This window comes from Cyprinus carpio, chromosome B2 (assembly GCF_018340385.1).
Source record: "Cyprinus carpio isolate SPL01 chromosome B2, ASM1834038v1, whole genome shotgun sequence".
Lineage (NCBI taxonomy): Eukaryota > Metazoa > Chordata > Actinopteri > Cypriniformes > Cyprinidae > Cyprinus > Cyprinus carpio.
In genome coordinates this window covers 13935935-13955820 of record NC_056598.1, presented here as the reverse complement: position 1 = coordinate 13955820, position 19886 = coordinate 13935935, and the positions used below count along the sequence as shown (strand labels likewise).

At 36.7% G+C, this 19886-nt stretch overlaps 1 protein-coding gene across 1 annotated transcript in view; it reads right to left on the bottom strand.

The window, feature by feature from the left end:
- The window catches only part of kifap3b (kinesin-associated protein 3b), a 27001-nt gene extending 7115 nt beyond the window's left edge, over positions 1 to 19886 (bottom strand). The window contains exons 1-17 of the mRNA XM_042718185.1: positions 19726 to 19886; positions 19176 to 19307; positions 18913 to 19064; positions 18365 to 18426; positions 17268 to 17409; positions 17019 to 17118; positions 14946 to 15070; positions 14756 to 14854; positions 14484 to 14662; positions 13102 to 13264; positions 10547 to 10647; positions 7408 to 7516; positions 7102 to 7214; positions 6643 to 6808; positions 5804 to 5929; positions 4257 to 4355; positions 2891 to 2976 (exon numbers count right to left, since the gene is read on the bottom strand). Of these exons, the coding sequence (XP_042574119.1) occupies positions 2891 to 2976; positions 4257 to 4355; positions 5804 to 5929; positions 6643 to 6808; positions 7102 to 7214; positions 7408 to 7516; positions 10547 to 10647; positions 13102 to 13264; positions 14484 to 14662; positions 14756 to 14854; positions 14946 to 15070; positions 17019 to 17118; positions 17268 to 17409; positions 18365 to 18426; positions 18913 to 19064; positions 19176 to 19307; positions 19726 to 19757 (1986 nt within the window). The 5' untranslated portion in view covers positions 19758 to 19886. The remainder of the gene's footprint in view (positions 1 to 2890; positions 2977 to 4256; positions 4356 to 5803; positions 5930 to 6642; positions 6809 to 7101; positions 7215 to 7407; positions 7517 to 10546; positions 10648 to 13101; positions 13265 to 14483; positions 14663 to 14755; positions 14855 to 14945; positions 15071 to 17018; positions 17119 to 17267; positions 17410 to 18364; positions 18427 to 18912; positions 19065 to 19175; positions 19308 to 19725) is intronic.

Below are 19886 nucleotides of genomic sequence, written 5' to 3'. Positions count from 1 at the left end.
CTCCCCACAAGAGATTTCCAGTGAATATTTGAGTGAGAGGGTCCCAAACACTGTCATGCCAAATCTACCATTTACCATTGCGCAGACTTCTAACACCGTCCGGACCCTCCGCAGCAGATATATTTCATCCCACAATGAGGGCTTCTGTCTGAGCAGGGTTTTCCCTATAGGCAGTGTCTGCTGATGGTGCCACAGAGAAACAGAGCTCAGTGATTAAAGGTGCAGAGCCCACAGACTGGGTGGAGTGCCACACACAACACACACCTCGCCCACAGCCATACGCTTTCTGCCCGACCTACACTTCTTGGCGAGATGGGGAATCAGTTGATTTTGTGTTAATGGATTCTGTTGCCAACACATGTCAAAAGTGTCTACATCAGTCTACCTCAATCTGAAACAGTGCTGAACTAGTGTTCTTCTGAGAGAAGTGTGACTACATAATTGGCCCTCACTTATTTAAGTCCATAAACAATATAAATCAATCAAATCATATATACACTACTGTTTAAAAGTTTGGGGTCGGTAAGACTTTTTTATGTCTTTGAAAGAACTTTCAGTGCTCAAAAGGGGTGCATTTATTTGAAAAATATAATAAAAGCAGTAATATTATTACAGTTTACAATTTTGTTTTTTGCCTGTGATAGCAAAACTGAATTTCCTGCAGTCATTACTATAGTTTTGATCCTTCAGAAATCATTCTTATATGCTGATTTGGTGCTCAAGGAACATTTCTTATTATTATAAATTTTTAAAACTAGTTGTGCTGCTTAAAAATTGTTGTAAAACCATGGTACATTTTTTAGGATTCTTTGATGAATAGAAAGTTCAAAAGAATCAATTATTTGAAATGGAAACCTTTTTTAACATGATAAATGTCTTTACAGGCACTTTGGATCAATTTAATGTGTCCTTGCTGAAAAAAAAGTGGTTCTTGATTGGGGACCAGGAGCTTATTCAACTTTCAAGAGTCATTCTTTACACAAGAAATGAAAGTTAACATGAAATCAAAATGACCTCAGTTACTTTTTAAGAGAGTACAATTTCACCACAACTACCCCTATCAGCATGTTTTCACTACCGTTTGAAACAATATGAATTAGTTGAAGGGATCGTTCACTGAAAAATATATTTCTTACACCATGGGTCCAAAACAAACCTCCCCTTTGGGGATGGAAAAGTGAATTGAACTTTAACTTGAAAGAAATTTATACAGGTTTGGAGTTAAGGGAACATAAATGATGAATTTTCATAAATATTTATTTTTGGGTGAACTATCGCTTTTAGAAAATTAGTTGAGTTAAATTCTTAAACTATACCAAATGATGAAGAAAATGAATTAATTTGTTAGTCTCTCACAGAGCAGCCGGGAAGCATGTCTAACATCCTTTGCACAAAGCTCATCTCATAAATAACGATTATAAAGGTAAACCACCTCTGCTAAGACAAAGTATTTAATGTACCCGTACTAACTGAGCTCTGTACGGTGAGGTGCAGGGTGCAGGAGGGGGGCTGCTGGAGCTCAGAGCTCAAGGCCAGCTCTCTGTCCCAGGGTCTAAAGGCCTACAGAGGCGTCCTGCCGCCGCCTGCTCCGCTGAATGAAAATATGGATTTATCAGCCGAGGCCCCCTGTGGCAGAACCTAAAGTAAATAAGCCCTGTTTCTCTTTTCTCTGCTCTGTCCATTCATCATGTGGACACAGCAGCACAGAACTACGCAGGAGCCCGGGGCTAGGAGCCTGATGCAAAGCCCAGAGGGCCAGTGAGAGTACACACTCACACAGACCTGCACCCACAATTTTAAAGGAATTGCTCACCCAAAAAAAATGAACATTTCTATCATCAGTTACTCACCTGTATGACTTACTTTCTTCTGTGGAACATGAAAGAAGATATTTTGAGAAATGTTAGAGTGTTTTTCTTCATCAATGGCCAAAACTGTTTGGTTACCAACAGAAGTTTGACCTTTGGGGGAACTATCCCTTTAAGTTTGTTCCAGCCTGGTTTATCACTTTATCTTATGGGTTGTTATTCTGCATTTGTCAACAGTAAGTGATAACTGATTGTAGTAGTATCTTAATGTTTAAGCAAGGCTTTTAATGTCAAATAAATCAGTTACACTTTTATAAAGTTTACATATTGCATAGTGCCTTCAAGCTTAACTGACTGATTATTTCATATTATCTTTGTAAATAATTATACCTTAAGAAAGGTTGCAAATTTAATTTGGTACTCCTTATTTCAATAGTCCACTTTAGACATTCTACAAACTATAAGTATATTTGCAACTACATGTCAATGTCAAAGTGACTTCTAGACAGTACAATATCTGAAGTCGACTATCAAAATAAAGAGTATGAGTTAATCTACAAAACTGCCAATTTTGTTACCATTCTGAAGGTATAATATATTTACCAAGATAATATGAATGAATCAATTAAACTTGAGATGACACAAATATAAACATGTATAAAAATGTATGCTTATTTATAAAATTACTTTAAGTTGAAAAGTCTTTTTCACAGAATGGCCGATGAAAATGTAAATCTGCATACTTGATACCAACGTCAAACATGTCAGTCTGCTGAGCCAGAGCTATACATCTGCACTTTCTCTGTCACCACAGATAAAATCCAGATCCCACACGCATGCTTTCATGTGGCCGAGGCTTAACGAGCAGGCTAATAAAGTGAATGAAACACTTCCCCAAACAAACCTGCCTCTCAAGAGTTCACCACCAATTATGCTATCTAATGTCAGCGAGTGGGCATTAACTGCAGAGATTTCATCAGCACTGTAAACAGACATGGTCAGCACTGAGCAGAAACACACACAGAAGTCTCTGATTTGGATTTGAGTGCACATATGTAGTGGGGTTGTTTGTGAATACTTACAGCGATGATGTCCAGAGTGTTGTCACAAACCTGCCGGATCTCCACATTTTTGTCATGCATAAGATCAATGAGGTAGGCTGGGGCCTCTTTGAAATACAGTTAAGGAGTTCATAGTCCAATTACCATAATATTTATATCTTGATATTTTATCATGCCATGTAAAAAACTATATGCACATTTTTACATTTTATTATAGCCATGATTCCTAGTAGGGCTGCACGATTATGACCAAAATCATAATTGTTGATTATTCCCTTGAAATTGTAATTGCGATTATTAATTACAATTATCACAATTTACATTGAATGATGAACTGCATGCCGTATTTTTATATGAAAATAAACAAGCTGAAAACACTCTAACTGAAAAACCTTTAGTGCTTTTCTATAGTATTAAGCTCCAATTATGGCCAAATGTACATCGGATTGGTTTCTTCTTTAAATTATAAAAAAAGTAAAAATATGATTGGTATTATAATGTTATACTGAAACTAAAACAATGGGAAACCCCTTAAGATAACATGAAGAAAGAAAAAAACATATCTTAAGCGTGCAGAAGAACATAAGTGGACTTTGAAACGATTAATTGCCGCTTTGAGCGATTACGTAATTGTGGCATCCATAATTGTAATCGCGATTAGAAATTTGATTAATTGTGCAGCCCTAATTGTTAGTGCACTGTCTTTGTTTATAAATATTTAGTAAGAGCTCTTAATTGGCCATATTATTAATAACTATTATTTGATAATATTTTAAATAGCAAGTATTTAGTATTATTAATGTAGTGAAGTACCCATTTTGGCCATCTTTGCCATACAAAACTATACAAAATATTTAGTTATTAAAAAGAACAACTGAGTATCAGTGTAAAATTGCCATCATATGATTACAATAATTTCAGGTCAAATCTGGCAAATATCTTACATTGGAGCTGAAATCTTCAATTTTGTGGTCTCGGTCTTTAGAGTTCTTAAAACCACATAAAAATGGCCTTTCTCTGGTGTTTGAGTCCCACTGGTCTGGTCTTTGGTCTGTACTGTAAAATGTTTTGGCATGAAATTTAAAAAAAGTGCTTCATAGTGTAACATTCAATATCTCTGAATCAATAGAATAAAATAGATCCATGGGGGACAATTGCAAGCTGACACTTTTTACAGTGCAGTCAAACTTGCTTTTTTAACATTCTCCTTCTATCTGGAAATGGATGAAAATAATCATGTATTCTTACACGTAGCTGCAATATTCAAGACTGAAGAACCCAAAAGTATCAAAACACCAGTGAACACAGTCCAAACAGCCATTTACAAAACATCTGCACAGATAAACATGCCCATACAAGGAAAACCAATTTATTGTAACAAGGATACGAGTGTCCTTAATGATGACATCTCTGGTGGCCTGGTGGAAGACCATCTGGTAGAAGACGTAGATGATCTGGCACACAAATTCATCGTCTTCCTGTTGGGCTGGTAACAGCAACACAAGCAGATGAAGAACATTACATTGACCTCACAAAATCAAACATTTTGCTTCATATAAAGAAGAATTGGCCCAAAAATATTTCCTCACGGACATATATTATTATATGAAGGCACAATCGTTTCCTCATCACAAGAACATCTGCATGTCAGCATTAAGCTGAAATGCGATACAGCAAACCAGCAAAAACGCACACTCCAGTGCAGCTGTGCAGGCATTTCCTATCCGATGGTGCCTGTTCATGCGAGCTGATGTTCAAAACCTCCTCCGGTGGATCATGTTTATGTATGAAGGCTCTCGTGAGAAGCCACCATTTGGGGAAAGTATCAACTTCTGCTCTGAAATGATACAGAAAGCTCCTATGGAGAACTGTGCGGTTGTAGCTGCCCCCTTTAATAAAAGCCTTTATTTCAATTTCGATCTGGCTCAGAACGCTCCCGTCCCCTGAGATCGAAATTCCTCCAGAAGAATGATAGCAAAGAGGCTAGCTGCTCCATGGGACCAGAAACTGAATACCGCTACAGCAAGGAGCTGCACAAGCTTTGCAAAAGCTACAAATAACATCACAGAGAACGTGTCAGCGCCTCTTCAGATGAGAAAGAGCCAGTGAATGAGTATACGAACACAAGTGCTGAAAAGTTATGTATAAATAAAACAGTACCCATGCATCTGTCAATGCGGCCTCGCCACATAATGCTTATCGCGAGGAAAACAAATGTCAGATTTGTTATTGCATTGTTGTGATCAAAGTTATAAAATATTATATTGCATGTAGTACAAAAACATTTCAGATGTTGAATTTCATGTAATTGAGACCACTGTGTCTGGAGTGGGGGGAAAAAGTTGCCAAGTTTAAAAGAAACAAGTATCTTTCCTTTTTCTCTTTGAGAGGAGCTGTATATGTTGGGACGGTCACTACTTTGGCCCTCCACCTTCTTGGCTCTTAAACATTTATTCTTTTCATGGCAAGGAATAGCCCTGCCATTAGGCATTTATTGAAATGAGGGCTCACATTGAGCAGAACCAGCAAATCTGATGCATGCCATGAACCTGGTGCTTTCCTGTTCCTGAAAACACTGTCACTTCCCAGCACGTAATGCACAAAGCATGTGTCCCACGCAGCCATGGGCTGTTTATTTATTCTAATTTAATATTAGTTTAGTCTAAATAAACTCTTCAAAACTCATTTCATCAGATCACATTAGGTAAGACAAAGCATGCCAAATTGAAATCTGGTACTTGAGCGGCTACAGACACGCAAAGCAGGGGGGCAGCTGTTGTGATTCGGCCAAACTAAAGTAGAAATCAAAACAGCACTGATCTTTTTCTCTGGAAATTAGTTTTATGGTTAGCGATAATGAGAAAGATTTCGTGTCGAGAGGATTTGAAAGTCTGTTTGTTTCTTTAAGCACTCATGCTCATGTGTGTAAGTTACCATTTAGCAGCTCAATAAGAGCAGGAATGATGCCAGACTTAGCCAGCATGACGGCACAGGAGTCGTCCATTGACACCGTACCGATCATGATCACCACCTCCAGGATCAGGTCATCCTCTGCTGACCCTGAAACACAGAGGTTAAAGGTCAAGTCTGGTTTGGCATAATGAAAAATGCTATTACATACTACTCCAATAAGGAATGCCAATGAATGACATACTACCTAAAGCAATTGTTAATTTGTGTCATTTAATTGTGACAAATAAATAAGGGTTGGTTGATGTCAAAAGTTGGGCCGTTTTTACAAAAAATTGGATTACTAGAGAAACAAAATTAAAATATTTATTTTTGGGGTTATAAACAGAGATAATGTGATGTAGCACAGTACACTACACTGCAGATTAATATGTTAGGGTTTCATACTGGATACTGTTTCACATACAACCTTAACAAAATAGCTTGTAGTAAAAAGTATATGAATACTTGACATTGAATATTTTAAATCGGTAATTTAAAATACTCTATCTAAAACTTTTAAACAGCATTTTGAGCAATTCTACAGTACATACCAGTTTCTTGCGTTAATAGTAGTTAAGATACTATGCAGACTATTTGTGTTTTTTTTTTTTTTAATGATTTGTCACACACAGGACCATTTAATGAACAGGCAAAAGGTGATGAAAAATTATGAAATTATGATCTAGCACCTTGACGTCAATAAAAAAAAAAGCCCCAATGACAGTTATACAGTTTAGCATTGTACTGTATGTAGCAGGCTGTATATTACCTTTCCATTACAAATACATCCTGAAACACAAACAGGTACAGGTTAGTTTTACCGGGTTTGAGGTGGTCTTTGAGGTAGGGAACCAGGTTGTACTCTTTCAGCAGGAGCTCCCAGTCCAGGTCAGGTATGGTGAGGTTTGCCATTGTACCCAAGCACTCAATGACAAACTCTTCACCACCCTCCTGCTTGATCTGAGCTGCCAGATCACCCACATACTCCTGAAGGGTAAATGACAAAGTATCTTTAAGTGTCCATTTAGCACAGGAATTCCCAACCTGTAAGATACTTAGGATTTTTGGGCTATCAAATATATAACGGAATACTACAAATAAAGAAATAGAATGTTTTTAAAATTTAATTGGTAATTTTTTTATCATTATCATTTATCGTTCACAGTACACATTAAGTAATAGTGAAGTTCAACACAACAATGCTAAATGATCCTTTTATGTTTTCAGTAAGTAATGTGTAACTTTTGACTGTTAATGGAATGGCAGAATATTCAAATTACAATGAAGAGCTGTTTCAGAGGTCCATCGTGCTGTGAGATGTTCCTGATCATTTTCATCATTAGTGGTTCCTTTAGTTTAAGTGCTCTTTTCATCAGCATCTTCAATCCATTACCTGCAGAGCAAATACACAACTAATCATTATCAGCCAGAGATTGATCATTAGTTTGAACAGATTCCATGTATTATTAATTACAAATAAGCAACAGTTGTCGCTGGTGTGTGACAGTATGCTTTATTACATGTAAACACTGATGTTTTGGACATGTTGCATGTTATTCCAGGAGAAATGAGATTCAGGCTCTTACCCTCACAGATAATCTGAGCATTAGTCTCGTTAGCAGCCAGGTTGATGCAGAATGAAATGAGCTCGGTGTCGATTTTCTCTTCGCCATGTTCAAAGACCATTTGCATGAGCTGTTCACACACAAAACAGGATTTCAATTCAAATTACTATATGCAGGGTATCAACATGAAAACATTAAATAACCAGACCAAACTATAACGGTATAGCAGGGCTTAATATTAACAACAGAAAAACAAAGAGAAACTCTGAAGTTGTCAAACTTTCTTTACTGCTGCAAACGGGACACCAAAAATATGCATTGCGTTGATAGAGTTTTTACTTTTTATAGAGGCAAGAGCATATTTATTTAAACAAAACTATCACAACTGCAGGAAATTGTATTAGTGTATATGCTTGAAGGCTCACACTGATTAACATGATAGCATACAGCGGTGGCCAAAATTATTAGAACGCTAGTATTTTCACCAGCTAAAAAATGGTTTTAAGTCAGTTGTTTCTATCTTTTTTTTTATTTTGTGTGTAGGTAGTATATGTTTACATTTCCAAACATTCATTTAGCCATTAATTGTAATAATCCAGTGAGATTTTTGTTTGCACAAGGAGTCTGATCTCATGATGATGATCTCATCATCATCCAGTCTGTCTGGAATGACATGAAGAAACAGAACGAACTGAGACAGACTAAATCCAGAAGAGCTATGGCAATGTCTCCAAGATGCTTCAGGAGACCTACCTGCAAAGCTACAGTACTGTTAAAAGTTTTAGGCACTTGTGTAAAAATGCTGAAAAATGAGGATGGTGTCAAAAATAATGCTGTCAAAAAAAATAATTAACTTCTATTAACTAAATGAAATCAACATTTGATGTGACCATCCTTTGCGTTTAAAGCAGCTTTTGCCCTCGGTGCAAATAGTTTTTCAGGTACAGTAGCTTTGCAGGTAGGTCTCCTGAAGCATCTTGGAGACGTTGCCACAGTTTTTCTGGATTTAGTCCATCTCAGTTCGTTTTGTTTCTTCACAAAAAATAAAATAAAATTATGGACTGACACCTGTCAGACAGATTAGTAACCTGAAAAGCGTAATCTAATGTGAAGCATAGAATAGTTTGTCAAATCAGGGCTCATGTGTGGTTTCCAAATATCCTCAGAGAGTGATATCACAATGGGCCTATTGAAGCACAATTCAAAACTGAGGAGTATTGCATGTGGAGTATCGTGCAACAATCAGATGGAAAACAAAAGAAAAGAAATAAATGATGAAAGAGATGGTTCCTGACAGGGAGAAATATTAGTGCTGTCATTGTTGGCGAAAGGATTGCTATTTGTGTTTTTATTCAAAAGCCAGAGAGAGTTGAGACAATATCCCACAGTCTGCTTCAATCAGGTCAATACTGCAGCTGATAACGGCCCAATGAGAAAGACTTGGCAGGCCTGTCTTTAGGAGATAACTGGCCAGTGGCCTACGGATTCCACACATGTGGTTAAAAAAAGCGATGAGGAGATGAACAGATGAAGAAGGAGGAGGCTCCACTGGGCGCATTGGGCATGGGCCACAGTATGGGCCAGCTGGATGTTACACAGGAAGGCACGACCAGACCAAAGCAGGCCTGTGAAGAGGCAGCAGTGAGCAATCAGGCCTTTCCCATATTGAGTATCACATAACCTGGGACCAGGCCTCCAAATCACGCAGTCTAGACTCACTGGCACCTGCTTGCTCCTATTTACCAGCAATGGGAGGCCCTGCCTCGCACCCCTGAGTCATCCCCTCCCTCCCACCTCCGTTTCTGAGCTCTCCACGGTTTCATAGCTCCACAAGCCCTGCAAGCATTTCCTCACACACACACACCTCACAGCTTTGAGTAATTATAGCAGGACCCCTTTGTGGCAGAGGAATGGGTCCAATGCCGGGCCTCTCCTCACCAGTTCAGAACCCAGAGCAGTGAGGCCTTTTGATCTAAATCCTAAATCCTCCCTTACAGAAGAGGGTCCAGGCTGAATTCCAGCACAGACCTGAGGGACACCAGATCCACAGACACCAACAGACACACTTTAGCTTTTGATGAAGAGTCAGGGGAGTCTTCAAAATAAGAAAGAAAGGACAAAAATCAAAAGAACGAATGAAAGAATATACAAATGAATAAACAACTGTAAAAAATAATGAATAAACAAAAGAGTGAACAAAAGAACAAAGGAAAGAAAGAGAGAAAGAAAAAAGAACTAAACAGAAACAAAAGAAAGAACAAATGAAAACAAACATAAGAGAGAATAAACAAAACAAGAACAAAAATGAATAAAAACAAGAACAACTGAAAGAGAACAAACGGGGAAAAAAACAAACATGAAAGAATGAATAAACAAACAAAAAAGTATAATCAAATGAAAGAAAGAACAAATAAACAAATGACAGAATTAAAAGAATTAATGAAAGAAAGAAAGAACAAAAGCATGGACAACTAAAAGAAAGAATTGAGATGATGTAGGTATGTATTGAGGTGAAAAAGAAAAAGAAAGAAAGAAAGAAAGACCTCCCTAAGGAGTCCCACAGCTATTCTGACATCATGCCCCGACCGTCTCCAGGCGGATTGGTGGAGCGATTAGGTTGAGGAATTTAACTTTTTTTTTACGAGCATCTGGTAGGCATTTACACCCAATTAGAGAAGACAAGCATTTTAAAGATGACAACACTCGGGCAGAAGTTGTTTCAGAGAAATTGTACCCAGGCAATAGCTGGTGACCTCACAGAGGCCCCCCTCCAATTAAATTAGCCCTGTTATCTCATTAACGCCACGTGAGAGAAAGACAGCGCAGCAATTAGCTCACTTTACAACATAAGGTGAGGTGCACACGATACATACATGACACACCACAGCAGCAAAAATATGTTTGAAATAGCTTAGTACAAAATACCTTTTAGTACTTGCGCAGTACAGTATACATACTGTATACACACACACAGGATAAGTTACGGGATAAATACTGTATTTGGTCATTTTAAATGTTTTGTTTTGTTTCTTTATATCATAATCTCTGTATTGGGTAACATGTGGAATATCTAATTCATTTAAAAAATAACCAACACAATAATTAATAATGAAGAGCCCCAATCTCAATTAAAAGTGAATAAAGTGAAAAAAATGCTCACCTGAGGAATGCAGTCAGTATACGCAAACATGGATTTAGATTTGTCGTCCACGCTGATGTGGTAGAGGATACGCATCGCTATGTGCTTGTACGTGTCATCACCTAAAGAAAAGATGAGGAAAAAACCTTCAGAGAGATTCACAACGCATGTAAACTTTTCAAGCGCTATCTAAATTGATCAGTCGTGGTCAGTTAGATAATGTATTTATACTGGCTCGTGCTGAGAGCGAATCATTTATCACAGAGATTATAGATAAGAGCATGTGGGGTATGTGATTACAATCCAAACTCATTCCACAGGGGAGAGAGACTGCAGATACACATGCACCAAACACACTCACGCTTCTCCTTTCAAACACTCTCATTAATAACACTTTACGCCCTCCTCCTCCTCTTCTTCCCTAATGCTGATACTCCCCTGTGAGATAGGAAACACTCAGATAGAGCAATGGGATAATCAGTCATTATGAGTCTGACCGAGGCAGTCGGGACCCGAGACACTCTAGAACACATTATCACATCAGCGATTAGAAGCAGATGTGACCGCTGGGGATATCAGGATAAAAAAGAAAGAGAGAGTGAGGGAAAGCGGAGTAGGTAAAGAAGAGGTTTGCTTAGTTTGTTTAATTGGGGAGACAGGAGGAGGCATATATTTTAGTGGCATTAATAAGCGAGGGCCGTCCTGGGCGGGCCCTTGGTGGCTGGAACATGTGCTTCTCATTAGCAGCCGCAGGCGCCACTGACCCGCGTCGCTGCCTCACCTCAGCGAGAGTAAGCGGAGACGGACGGACTTTACGACGGCAGCCAGGCAGCTCTTAAACTCAGTCCTAACTGCTGAAGCGTAAATGGCTAACCCATTGAAAAAAAGTGCAATTAAGCCCTTAGATGTAATCAAAGGAAGGATTTACAAAGCAGCCTTGATGTAGAGGTGTCACTCGAGCTGATCAGAAAAGAAGCGCATGTCATATGCATCAAATTACCAGAAATATTGTGGTTGATGCCTGACAGAGATGCATGAAAAGTGCTGTTGGATGAAAATGAAAACAGACACAAAGAGGAATTATTCTCCTATGACATGAGTAGCTGAACTCATAATCACTGGGTAAATGTGTTTGGCTTTGCTCGATTCAGGATATCTGATAGAAATGGCCATAATTTAAGCCAAAGCTCCATCATCTGCACCTGCACCAGCTTCTGCCAAAGCAGGTTTTTGGTTTCAGTGTAACTGTATATTCTGTAGCTTGTAAAGACAATCATTCTGATGTAGATCATATGTTGGTTTTCAAACATTTCAACCTTACTGATTTTCCAACGTAAATCCTTGGATGCAACCTTAAATTGATCTTTCTAGTTGGAAGATAAGAGTGTATAATACACATTTAAAAATAACTTTAATTTGGTAACCTCACAAATATAATTTTTCCATTAACTTCAGTCATGCAAGTTTCTCTCATTTCGTGTTGGACCAAAACGTTTTATTTCAAATGGAAAAGTTTTGGTTTTTAATCTACTGCCTTAAGAAAGTAACATTTCTGGGCTTGGATAAGATGTGCAAAGAGTTGGTCTACAAGGTTTTTAAAATCGGGGGTTTTCAAATAGGTCCAGGGATGCCTATTAAGAAGGTGGTAGAGAGTGCACAGAAAATTAAAGAGGAGCAAAAATATGTATTTTAGGGCTGTCAAACTTAACTTAAGAAATCAAGTAAATGTATTTAACCTTTTTTATAATTTTTCAACATTTTTTGCCAAATTTGACACTAGTACTGTTTCTTTTTTTTATTTTAACAAATTGTTGGAAATTATTGGATTAATACAGTGACTGTTTGAATCAACTAATAGCCATAGTTTTTAAACAGTAAGAAATAAAAAACAAATAATAATAATAATTTATATATTACTGTTCAAACGTTTTTTGTTTTTGTTTTTTTAAAGAAAGGAATACTTTTTATTTATAAGACAGTACAAATATTTATAACTAAAATATTTTTATTTTAAATAAATTATGTTTTGTGATCTTTCTATTCATCAAAGAATTCTAAAAAAATAATTATTATGGATTCCCAAATATATTAAGCAGCACAGCTGTTTTTAAAATTGAAACGAAAAACGTTTCTTGAGCAGCAAATCTGAAATCTTCTGAAATCTGATTTCTGAAGGTTCATGAGTAATGGCTGCTGAAAATTTAGCTATGCCATCAGAGGAATAAATTACATTTTAAAATATAATAAAATACTTATTTTAAAACCTTTTATTTTAAAATATAATAAATATGTATTTAAAATCAATATTACTGATTTACTGCATTTCTGCATATAACATGTAATACATGAAAAAATCTTACCAACCCCACACACCTGAATGGTAGTATACATACACATTCTACATTATTTCTAACTGAGGGTTTTAGGCAATATCCCTTGTAAAACTACTGTTGCGAAAAGTCCCTGGCACCAAAAAGTTTGAAAACAGCACATGAACTCTGCTGTAAGCCTTAGTGCAATTCAGTTACAGTGGAATGATGTTCCAGTCTCATTAATATGAACGTTAGAAGAGTTACCCAGCAGAGCAGTGAGTTTGGGCAGCAAACCCACATGCACCATTTTGGTGCGCAGACCCGTGTCAAAGGAGAGGTTGAGGAGAAGTCGCAGAGTGACGTTCATCAGGTCTTCCTGTTCACATGGAACCAGACGAGCCAGCTTCTCTACAGTGTCCATTTCAGCCTATTACAAACATGCAAGTGAAATACACATAATACATTCAGTTAGAGTCGAAAGAATCAGCTACATAAAATTACTTAACATTGTTTCCTTTGAAAACAGCTTAGTCTGGAGAAACAAACAGAATCATCTTTGCTGCTCCTATAATAGACAGATTTTTAGTCCAACATGTGTTTTATGAGGGATTTTCAAAGCCAAAAGTCTATATCTTTTATCTACAACAAGGATTTGGTTAAGGGATACAGGAATAAAAACAACTTCTGTCTTGATAAATGTACATTCATAGCCAGAGTAGATTGATTCCAGGTGCACTGACAGTGGAGCAGTGTAGGACAAGCAGGACGAAGCTCGGCACAGCAATGACAGAAACTTCCTGCTATAAATGACCCCGTAATTCTTCACGACACCTTAAAGGTACAGCTTTATGCTTAAATAAAATGCATCATATTTATATTTTATCTACATATACCAGTCAAACGTTTTTGAATGTTTTTTTTGTTTTTTTTTTTAAAATAAATATATTTTTATTTATTAATGGATTTTTACACCTTTTATGCTCACCAAGGCTGAATTTATTTTATTAAATAATAATACTGAGACATATCATTGCAATTCAAAAGAACTGTCGTCTTTTTTGAAACTAATTTAAAATGTAATTTATTCCCGTGATGGAAAAGCTGAATTTTCAGCAGCAATTACTCTTGAGTATTCAGTGTCACATGATCCTTGACATGATATAATTTTCAAATATTAGCATTTATTATTGGTGCACAATTATTAATAAGGTTTCTGCTTAGTATTTTTGTGGAAATTGTTATATAATTTTTTCAGGATTCTTCGATGAATACAAAGTTCAAAAGAAAAGAATTTGAAATAGAAACTATCTTTTTTGCAACAAATCAGCATATTAGAATGATCATGTGACACTGTAGACACGAGTAATGACTGCTGAAAATTCAGTTTTATGACTACAGAAATAAGTTACATTTTAAAATATATTCAAATAGAATACAGTTCTTTTAGACTGTTATAATATTTCACAATATAACCAGTACTGTTTTACATTATTTTCATCAAATAAATGCAGCTTTGGTGAGCACAAGTGACTTCTTTCAAAAACCATAATCATTCCAAACTTTTAGCCACCAGCGTTTACTGATTTAATAACTCTTGAAATTGTATTTCAATGCTTCTGATGTGTTTGGCACCAAGAAGATCTCACCATGTCGTTCTTGTTCTCCAAGAAGATGCTGAGCTTTTTGAGGAAGGAGACCACCAGCACCAGCAGCTCCTGGTTCTCCCTCTCTAGAGACTTGACCAGCAGGTGCACAATGTTCTTGTTCCTCATCTTGAGCTCTGTGCGGGTGTCCTCAGACAGATTCAACAGCAGGTAGAACGCAACTAGAGCCGTTGGGAGGAAGAGGAACACATAATCAAGGCCTCACGGATGATTCCTACTGAACTGTGGCAAATAAAACATTTCACTTCCTGTACCTCGTAGCAGCTGCTCCTGTTTGACCAGGAAGCTTTGGTATTTCTTAAGGGTTTTCTCATACTCCTTCTGCAAGCTCTGGTTTTCGGGGTCCTCTTCACGTGGATATGTTAAGGAGTAATCTAGTTTGTTTAACACATTTATTTTGTGCTATTAATTTTTTGATTGAAAAGAGATTGATAAAAAGGATATAAGCCTTGCTCTTCTTCTCTAACTCATCTTGCCATAGGTCATATTTCTTCAGCTCATGTTCGATGATGTTCATGCACAGCAAGCCGATCTTATAGTGTGTAATGAGTCCGTGGAACTGCGAGAAACTGCAGGAAGAACACAAGTGGTGAGGGTCTGTCCTCCTCCGACCTTTCCTTGCACATTCGGCCAGACACGGATGCAATCGGAGAACTAGACAATGGCTGGTATGCATGCAGAGACACCGAATTTCATACTCTAGTCCTGATTAGTACATAAACAGAACTGAAAGATCGGGCCAAACAACTCATCATACATTTCAAATACATCCTTCAAACGTCAAAGTCATTCTAGCTCGCGGAAAGAAATTTCCACATTAGCCATCTGAAAATGAGAGCCAAGGAAAACCATCAAATGAGAGCACACACTTTCATAGCTCAAATAAATGCTGACAGCTATCTCAGTAAAAGCAGTAACCTGATCTGCAGCTGCTAAAGATGTTTTGAGATGGTTTTCTTAAGGCTTTCAACCTTATACAAGAGCTATCTCAGAATATCTGGTATGCAATAACAAAAAAAAAAAAAAAATGGAAGTAGTATATTAATCCTCCAAAACAGAATTTGCTGCGTATTTCTCTCTCTACACTACTGTTAAAAAGGTTTGGGGTCAGCAAGAGTCAATGTTTTTAAAGGAAGTTTCTTACACTCACTAATACTGCATTTATTTGTAAAGTAAAAACAGTAATATTGTGAAATAATATTACTGTTTAAAATACCCATTTACTATTTGAATTTTTTCAAATGCAATTTATTTATTATTAAATTAATTTACTGAATCTTTGCAATAAAAGTGTCACATGTTCCTTAAGACATCATTCTAATATCATGATTTAGTGCTCAAGAAACATTTCTAATTATTAAAGGTGCTGTATGTAAGATTTCAACTCTATTAAAGCATAAAAATGCCATAATATGTTTGCAGATATTTAAGAAACATGCTACGTTAACATACTTGTTTATCTGAAAAACAATGCTACAGTCAGTTATTCTCCTTTGAAAATGTGAGTTCTGGGCCGGAATGTCTGTCTCTGTTTTGGATTGTGAAACCTGCCCACTGGCAGTTTTCCCAATTGTATTTCGGCACCCCAAGTTGCCAGCTGGCGGAAAACACAGCGTATTGCATTTCATTCATCGTTAAGTGCACTCTTTCCTGTTGGTGTCGTCAATCTGGCAACCTGCATGTGTGTCAAGTCTGAGGAGGAGAGCCCGTTTGAAAAAAACTCTCTCCAATATTTTCAGTTTGTACTGCAATACCTAGTTCAACCACTCGGTGTCAATCCTACATACAGCACCTTTAATGTTATATTTTATATATATATATATATATATATATATATATATATATTTTTTTTTTTTTTTTATTTTTTTTTTTTTTTTTTTAAAGAACAGCATTTATTTAATATATTGTGTAACAATGTAGAAGTCTTTACTGTCACATGTGACCAATATAAAGCATCCTGAGGGAGAAAAAAAAAAGTGTTAATTTAAGGAGAAAAATCCTTTGAACAGTATGTACATATTTTCAAGATCTACTATTTATGAGTTATCTGATTGGCTAGGTAACTGGTCAGTCCTAAGGATGCCACATAATGTGTTTTTGTGTTCAAAAACAGCTGAATGGAGTGCGACAGATGTGATGTTTTTAAAAGTCGGACCACTGTCCAACCATTCAATTGTGTAACTGTCAATAGTGTCTGTAAATCTCTGTTTGTCCCCACAGAAACTTACAGATTACAATCAGACCATACCAGGAAAATTGCTCACAGTAAGTGATTTAAAGTCCAAGTAAGTAATTGTCTTGAAATTGAATTCTGAAGCACTGCATTAGTTGATTAAGCTGTTTTGACGGCTGCAGTGGTGATGCTAAAAGGGTTTGAATTTAGAGACGCCACTTCATCGTGCTGACAGCACATTAACAGTCACCACACTAAAATCCTCTTAGAACACTGCCTACTTGATTCTGTTTCAGGCCCCACCACAACTAAGACAAAAAATAAACTGTACAGATATGATGTACCTTGAGAAGCAGAAGAAGACGTAGATGATAGTGGTTGCTAGCTCCACACTGTGTTTCCAGTCCTCTCTCAGGACCCGCGTAAGAGCTCCGAGCAGAGTCTCTGAAAAACATCAAACTAGTCAAAAACAACTGGATAATCTGACAAAATCAAACATATATTGCAAGAGGACCACTCAGGACCACTGAAATCCCTGCTGTTAAGATATGTTTATGACAGTTTGTTGCAGAATAATAACAAAAAAGAGTTACTATTATGTAGGAGCTCCTCCAGATTATCAGGGTTACGGGCCAGATGGAGGATCAGAGTGGAGCCTCTAATCTTCTCAGGCATGCTCTCATACAACAGCTCAATATAATCATCGGTTTTATTAATATTGGCCTCCTCATCAATCTGAAAAAAGTATTAAAGTAATATATCAACTTTAGTGACAACTTATGACCATCAAATCTCTCAATCAACTAAAATATTTATGTTTGTCAAACAATACACAATGTACTGTGTCACAACACACATTGTATCAAAGCAGCTTAACATAAAACCATGATGTTAATGTTTATAAAACCTTAATATCTTCCTGACTTACAGACACATTTTACAGATTTGAGCTGGGCAGTAATATAGTTTACATTTCCCAATGATTCAAGCAATCAAGCAGTTGAGACATGGTATATAATATATATATATTGTAGAATATATTGCCCAATATGTATATAAAGCTGGACATACTTACATATCCAACTTAACATAAAGAGCTGAGCGATAATATAGTCACATAAAAATAAAATGAGGCGGTTGAGATTTGTCATAGAGTATATATCACTTTACGTTAGTGTACTGTATGTATGCAGGTAAATGTGCACTATAGCTGGCTGTTAATATATTTGATATTTTTCACCAATCAAGCAGTTGAGATTTGCTGGTTTGTCAGAGTTAACACATTCCAGAAAGTAAGCACTGTAGTATAACTGTTATGTAAACACACAGTCCTACATTGTTATTAATATTTCTATCAAGGAGCTTGTTTTACTCGTGGGTGAGATTTCATTTGCTGAGCTTCAATAATGATTCAATTACACTAAACAAAGTGTAACTGCAAATTACTTTACTTTAAACATACCGCCTAGGTTTGGTTTATATATAATTTGGAAAGAAGACAACACTTGAATTGTTGATCGGTTTCAATCTGGTTTGAATTAGTTGGTAAAAATCACACAGAACAGAATAAATCAGCTATCGTGTCAAATTAGGTAAATGTATTAAAAATGAGCATCATTTAACATGTTTAATTAATCACGTGTGAACACATTCACTTTCTCAAAAATGTGTAACTTAAAAATGTGCGTACTTCCATTCCTTCAAATGGCAGAAGTTCTCGAGGTTTCGATGGTTTCTTTTCCTTCTTCTCCACTAAGGACATACAACATGAAACAACAAATGCTGTCACCATTATATGAGATATGATTAGTGCTGTCAAACGATTAATCGCATCCAAATATATATATGAGTATAATATATGAGTATGTACTGTGCATATTTATTATGTATATGCAAATACAAACACATGCATGTATATATTTAAGAAAAATATGTTGTTTATATTTTAAATATATTTATATAAAATATAATAATCTAAATATATAAATGTTTATACATGTAAATATTTCCAAAATATAAATATATACACATTAAACATAAATAAATTATATAAACAAAAACTTTTATTTTGGAAGCAATTTTAATCGCGATGAATCATTTGGCAGCAATAGATATGATGCATGAAAATAAATAGATAAATAAACATTGCTAAAACAAATAGATTGTAGGGTGCTCGTCCATCAAAAAAAAAATCGATATTGTTTACATTTGGGAATGAAGTTTTAAAAAGGTATTTACATTTACTGCTGGGCTTCTTTCGGTTCTGTAAATACAGCAGCAGATGTTCCACCTCCGCCAGCTTTGATGGATGAATGATTTTACACTCTTCCACCACCTTTCTGGCCAGGGCAGATACATCAGTGCTGGCATTCAGACTCCTCAGACGGATGCTAAACAACAAACACAGAGAAAATGTAAAGAAATGTTGAATTATATGTGACAATGGAGAAGGTATGTGTGAGTGAACATGCTGTATGAGTAAACAGCTTATCTCTGCTTACATTTTCTGGCACTCTTTCTTCTCCTCATGCCTGGCATTGCCCGCCTCTCCTAAAACGGATGCTTCCACTTCATAGTGCACCACCAGAGCCTTTTCTGTTGGATGCACATCTATATCACCAGTCCTACACTTCCTAACAGACACAGGAGAGATCAAGATTGGATGTGACACTGAGTTGCATTAAACACTGGCAGTGTCTCAGACCCTACAGTGAGCTGCCAAGCCTAAACAGCATTTCTGGGCAAAGTAAGAGCGTTCATCATAAGTGCAGATGACTAGGAAACCGCACAAAAATGAGCAGAGACACCGGTATCATAACGGGATGGTTACAGTAGGCCACGCCCATCTGCAAGTGAAGCGAATGAATTTGACACAGATTTACGTTACGACTATAGAAAATATAATAAAATAATAAAATAACCGGTGAGGGTAAACTCACAGATGATAATATAAACACAATATATGCAGTGCCTCCCCTTTAGATGGAAATAACCGAATGAACATAACGCTATCATATTGTGATGTACGATTAAGCTAAATGTTGTCGTTACCGTTTCAAATACTGCGACTCGTCCGGCTGCATTTTGTTCCGTTCATGTAAAAAAGCGAGAGACGTCGGTTTGGCTGCTGTTCAGGTTGTTGACATGAATGAGAATCAAAGCATCGCTCATCCGCACTGTACACTGAGTCACTGAAGGGTGGCGAGGGACAG